Here is a 6,486-nt window from a genome sequence, read left to right as displayed (position 1 = left end):
TCCTTGATACTGTGGACATAGAGACTCCAAATCGGTAGGCCAAGTCTTGGTGTGGAACATTGAGTCTCAATTTCATCAGTACCATAACCATCTCTTGAAATAAAGAAAGGGATTGTGTTCTTCGTTTGACATGGGGTGCAACATGATTAAAAGTGGCTTCCAGTACTTCAAATGTTGGCAAACCAGTGTAGAAAGACACTTTCCCGTTATCATCTTTGAAATAATTTTTGTCAAAAGGCTTGCTAGTCACTGACTCAGCAAACAAGTAATCAAACTCTTCTGTTTGAGTTGAGGCATCACTTCGTGGGCAGTCCTTGATGGAGAGAGATTCCACGGAGCGATATAAATAATCGAACGCTTCTGTTTGAGTAGAGCATGTGCTGTGTGTTGCTTGCTCGTTGGGATCTGATTCTTGCTGGTCTGTAGGTTGCAAGTCTAAGTTCTCCACTTGGACTTGTTCTGAACTGGTACTTGCACTTTCGATCTCAGCAGCAAAATCAGCAAGGGGAACTCCAGGCTCATTTAATTTCTGCTGCTTCAGTGAACGTTCTTGTTCCTGTTGTTCCGCGTGACGTTTTCGCCTTTCCTTTGACCTCTCCGCTCGAGCCTCTCGCGATTGCGCTTGATGTTGTTCACTTTGCGTCGCCGTTTTGTCATGGCCTAAATTGAGAGTGGGAACCCAGTCAATATTGTAACGATCCCACAAAAGAGCTGCAGTTCCAGAATGGAAATGTTGGTCGCAAACTTTATCGCTGTTCAAGATTTTATCCGTAAGATCAGCACGGCTTATTGCAGAGATCCACAATCGCCGTCGCTCGATACTCAATTTCTCAACTTCTGGGCCTTGATTTGTAATAATAGCTGGAACTCGATACAATCGGACTCCCTTACCTCGACCAGTCTTTCTAGAACAGCCAACGATCAGGCACATAGGCATTTTGAGGCAGCGGAATTAGAGAAAATCGCGTTTAGGTTCACGAGTTGGTGACTACGTGGTCAGCACACTGGCCGCCATATTGGTTTTGGAACCCCAACATGGCGGATGAAAATGGCAAATTGTACCGGAAGTCACGTGACTGCAAGCCAAGAATACATAGTAGAAAATTGGCGCCGTTTTCGCACACTGTTTACATCTGATCAGTCGAAGCGAAGATCATACCTGCCAACCCCCAGAGTTCGAAAATCTGGAGACGTCTAGATAATATTCGTCCAAAGATTTCCGAAGATCACCGAAGATTTCCGATAACTTCCGACGATTGCAGAAGATTTCCCGACGACTTCCGAAGATAACCGAGAGTGTAGACGACTTCAAAACCGGACTCACCAACTGTTTATCGCCGAAAAAAATTGAATTTCCATTTAATCGGTTTTTAAGCAATTATGCTCACTATTGTCAGTTGGGCGTGTGAGACTTGTCTGAATGCGTGAGATCTATCAAAGCCGAGTTCCAGTAATAATGAGTTTGAGTGAGTTTGCAGCCTGAATAGATCTTATCATGATGGTTTTGGAAGCCATGTTATCAATAATGAGAAGGCAAATACGTTTTTAACAGTGTTTTTGTGGAAAAGTGATTTAAAATAGTTTTTACAAACTGCGCTTCTGAAAAATTCATGAATTGGAAACTTTAGGCACTAGAAAATCAGAAACGTTTCCAATTCATGAATTTTTCAGAAGTAAAGTGTTCTGGGAATTATTTGGCATGGTGTCTTGCAGCTCCAACCCGCTCAAATTTCAAAAGAGCACCCATAAAAGAAGCTTACCTTGTGTTTTTGCAAATGGCAGAACGCCAGCTAGAGGAGTAATCTTCTCCACTTTCTGCAAAGCAAGGTTTTTCACCTCCTCAAAACCCGAGGGAAGGGCGCCTAAGAATTCCTTTTGAAGTGAATCGAAATCCACGTTGGCCATCTTCGCTTTGACAGATCAGATGTAAACAGTGTGCGAAAACCGCGCCAATTTTCTACTATGTATTGAGCAATATGATTGGTTTATTTCTGACCAGTTACGATACTCGTTAAATATAAATAAATTTGATTGCTCCTGCTGATTTACGTTTTCCGATTAAATAAAAGCACTAAATAAGAGCACTAAATCCACTTCTTGCTTTATTTTCTTTTTTGAAATCGCGCAAATAACGAAATTAGTGAAAAAAAAGTTGGAAAAAAGCCACGGTAGGTAGTTCCCGGGAGATTTGGTGGCTTAACTGGGAGACCAGGAGATTTGATGAAAAACTTGGAGACTCCCGGGAAAACCGGGAGAGTTGGCAGGTATGGTTCAAGATGGATTTCGATTCACTTCAAAAGGAATTCTTAGGCACCCTTCCCCTTATTTATTTTATTCGGTGATACAAAACTGCAGAAAAAACCAGCTAAACAAATTACAGCAAACGAGACATATGACAAAAATATAAATGTGTCAGATCGTCTTGACATCCAGGCGACTTACTCTCTTCATCACTGGAGTCGTCTTTGGAACGTGATCTTAACTGAGCAGTGCCTTTTCAAAAACCCATAAGGGTAAGGTCCCAGGATAATAAGGCGAACGTCAAAGATGAGAAAGTAGAAAAGTCTTGCCCCGCAGAATGCCAGAGAGGAGTTCTGAGAGCGGCCAGGATGATGCTGCTGTTGAGTCTATTGAAGCACTTAGTTCCCAGTTACCTCTACTTGGAAATAGACGAAATCAGCCAAGCAATCGTTCCCTTGAAATTTAAAGGCCCAAAATGCTGGAAAATACACTTTCTGATGTTTCGTTTTCAAATATCTTCAATGGAGGGGGTTGGGGGGGGGGGGGTGGGAGGGGGTCACACCCATGCCTCCAGTCCCCCCCTACAAAGAACGGGCTTACACACGTCCAATGCGTCCTCCGAACCCCAAACCCCCAACTTTCAAAATACAAGTTGCTTAAAATCTTTGTGCCCCGTCAGTTTTTCCGGGCCTGCTACGGCCCGGTGCATGGAGTTGTTGCGAAGAAGAAGGCAGAGAGGAAGTCTCAAGAGACGTCACCGATTCTGGGTCCAATACATTTTCGAGGAGCAGCAACGGCTGCAGCATAGCCAGTGTCAAATTATACTGTAGGAATTGGTTCCTTTTGATCAAGAACTTCACTACATTTTGTAAAGGTATATTTGGCGGGCGTGTTTCCTTATTCATTAAATTCACACTGTTTTGAGGGGTATCCTCATTGCCATAATCGTACTCGGACGCTATTTTCATCACTTATACTTAATTCTAATTCGTCAAAACGTATCACATGCACAAAAATATCGTCGATTGATCGCAAACAATCAGAAACAGTTTACGACTGTGTTTCTATATCGTTGTTTCTTCGCTTTTGCATTGCTACTCGTCGCCAACAAGACGTAACGATAGAAAAATTTCTATCTCTTGCGTCTTGTTTGCGATCATCGGCGATCATCGGCGATTGGTCGGGGATGAAACACAAAAGGTGTTTCCATCTACGCGAACTGTTTGTGACCAAGCTCTCGGAAAGTGCTTGCGATTGTTTGCGACGGAGTTACGCGCATATATAGAGACAGCAGCTGAGAAGTTCCGCATGATTTCACACATGATTAATCTTTCGTAACGTGGCGTGGGGAAACTGTAATCCGCGTTGTTTGTTTGGTTTTTTTTTTCAACTTATCATTTTCTAAGGCAGTAAATTCCATCCGCTCACAGTTTCTGTTATTAGTTTCTATTCTCTCCTTTTGCCTTATCCATAAGAAATAATTTTCATTTTTGTTTTTGTCCAGAACTCCACTGCTTCACAATATTTACTAGCCCCACTGGCTAGTGGAAGCTCAAAATCTACTAGTCAAAACTGAGATTTCACTGGTCTGTGGCTAGTTGGCTACCGTCAGTGTCGAGCCCTGTCAATTTCTGGAGGATTAGTTGGGTTCACGAACGTGGCCGCCGTTCCATTGTTTATGTACACCAACATGGTCGCCGTGACGTCACGTGAAAACACTCTATAGGCCGAAAACCATAAATAACAATGACCACAACCAAATTTTCTGAGCCCGCGAGACTGAGCACCCCCAGAAAACCATTGTTTTAACTAAAACCGCTGGTCAGCTGGTTCTGGTCTTTGCTGTCTAAGGTCTACCCTATAGACCGGGCTGACCCTTCCACAATTAATGACGCCATCTTGGCTGGGGGGCAAAAAAGGCTAAAATTACATTAAATGTATGAGATTTTGGCCGACTTGGAACCGCTGTGACGCCGCTACAAAGAGGTGGATTTCCACAGTGAAAGTGTCTTTTAAAAGGCATTTACTACTGAGATTATTTTCCTGAAATATAAAGAACAGATTCAGGCTACAACGATCATAAACGAGTTTTTAAGATTTCATACAAATCTTTCTAATCAAAATCATGCAAATTGCCGCGAAATTAGAAGCAACATGAGAAGATTCATTATTCGAATTTATGGACGTCGTACCTTCCTTAATGGCCTTATTTTCTGCTGAATGAATGATATTGATAAAACTATTTAAAGACGTGGCAAAAGTTGGAAATCCGTCTCTTTTTAGCGTCGCTGCAGCGGCTTAAAGTCGGCCAAAATCCCTTACATTTACTCGGTAAATTTAGCCGTGTTTGACCGGGAGAGAAGAAAACACTGACCCCTAGTCCATAGACTACCCCGACGGACTACCCAAACGGACTACCCCAAAATACTATTTCAAGTGAGTACTATTGGTCGTAAGCAGTGTCAGAATTAGTGCCTAAACATCCATTTTAAACGGCGTTGGTCAACAGTATTTAGGTCTAAGCACGCGTTTTAAAAAAGTTAGCTTTCAATAATTGTTCTGATGACAGATTACTTCATGTAAGTGAAGTGAAACCGGTGGAACAATTATTAAATTGCTTAGACTTGAATACTGTTAACCAACGTTGTTTAAAATGGATGTTTAGGCTTAGCACCAATTGTGATGCTGCTTACGACCAATATTAGTCACTTGAAATAGTATTTTTAGGGTAGTCCGTCGGGGTAGTCCATGCCCCCCAGCGGAGATGGCGTCAAAAACCGTAGAAAGGTCTATGAACACCGTCGCACTTTAGATAACACTAACACTGTTATGGTCTACAAGAGTGACTGCGGGCACATGGTGAACAACGTTTTTTTAATGACCCGGATGTTAATCATGTGACATTACATAACATCTCCCTTTCGACGAAAACAAAAAAGAAAATATCTCTATAAATGCTTAGGGGAATGACCGAAGCTGAGGAAGTTCAGCTTAACGAAAATGAGACTAAGTGTACCTTTGTATAGTAAAAAGAATAATCGATGACTGTCAGTAACTTAGCGAGGTCTTAAAAACAACTAAAAGAAGGTCCAAGTTAAACAGTTCTCTTGAACGATTCTCATTGGACAAAGTCCTTTAAGAGCGTATTTGGCTTCACAACTCGACCTGATAAGGTACGCGTCACTTGTTTGCTGGGGACGGCGTCACTGCATCAGCAGGGCTTGACTTCTGGGCCGACTGTGGCTCACTGCTGCAACCTTTATCTTCAAACGGAGGATGCACTGTAGAAGGATCTGCGGCTTGAACTGGCTCAGTTTTCTGGACAGCTGACTGGGGGGAGCTTGGAGGTGACACGGGTAATTGGTTCAACTCCGCATCCGGTACTGGTGGGTAGATTGCGTTGGATGTATTGTATCTCGCAGTTGGACGCGATTTTGGCGATACTTGCTGCCATTCACTTCTACCAGGTACCTGTGGGGGGCTACACTCTTCAGTACGACACCGGATGCCCAATCACTGTGTGGTAGTAGAGGCTGTACTTTGACTCGTACGGGCTGTCCAATGACCAGATTGGGTAACGGTTTGGCATTGACGTCACGATAACGCTTAGCAAGTTTGCCTTTTTTCAGAATCTTGAGCTGCAACCATGAACTGGACTTCTGGTTTGTACAAAGACTCTTTACACGGTAAGAAGGATCTTGTTCTTCTCGCCATGAGACGTTTGGACTGGAGAACTATCTTGTGAAGGTGTTGATGAATTTCTCCATTCCATTATGGCTTTCCACATATTTTCTCCTTGTTTGCTGGCTTTTCTGATAATGGACTTCATGATCTTGACTGCAGATTCAGCTTTCCCGTTTGCTTCTGGGTGATGGGGACTGGAAGTGAGGTGGTGGAAGTGCCAGGCTTTGGGAAACAAACTGAATTCTTCGGACGCATAGTCAGGACCATTTTCTGAAATCAGGGTGACTGGAATGCCATGAACGGCAAATACTTGTTTTATTTGATCAATGAGCTCGGCTGTGGTCAAACTCTTCAGCTCTTTATCTCAATGTAGTCGGACAAAAGACTAACGAGCACTAGATATTGCTGGCCGTCGCACTCGAAGCAGTTACTAGGAACAATCTACAAGGGAAGGCTTGGAATTGGATAGGTCATTATAGGCTCATTTGGGAGAGCCGGTTTGCCCTGCTGACAACTTTTCACACCTCTGTACTGCTTCTTTTAAGTCAATACCTGGCCAAT

At 43.0% G+C, this 6,486-nt stretch overlaps 1 protein-coding gene across 1 annotated transcript in view; it reads right to left on the bottom strand.

Moving 5' to 3' along the window:
* Positions 1-1,086, bottom strand: part of LOC138044715 (uncharacterized) — a 3,190-nt gene extending 2,104 nt beyond the window's left edge. Inside the window, exons 1-2 of the mRNA XM_068891150.1 lie at positions 892-1,086; positions 1-660 (exon numbers count right to left, since the gene is read on the bottom strand). The exon at positions 1-660 is cut by the window's left edge and continues 2,104 nt beyond it. Coding sequence (XP_068747251.1) covers positions 1-660; positions 892-937 — 706 coding nt within the window. The 5' untranslated portion in view covers positions 938-1,086. The remainder of the gene's footprint in view (positions 661-891) is intronic.
* Between the last annotated feature and the right edge of the window lie 5,400 nt (positions 1,087-6,486).

The sequence above is a fragment of the Montipora capricornis genome, chromosome 4, assembly GCF_036669925.1.
Source record: "Montipora capricornis isolate CH-2021 chromosome 4, ASM3666992v2, whole genome shotgun sequence".
In the NCBI taxonomy this organism is placed as follows: Eukaryota; Metazoa; Cnidaria; class Anthozoa; order Scleractinia; family Acroporidae; genus Montipora; species Montipora capricornis.
The sequence above is the reverse complement of the archived record's forward strand: the minus strand, read 5'-3'. Positions and strand labels throughout refer to the sequence as shown.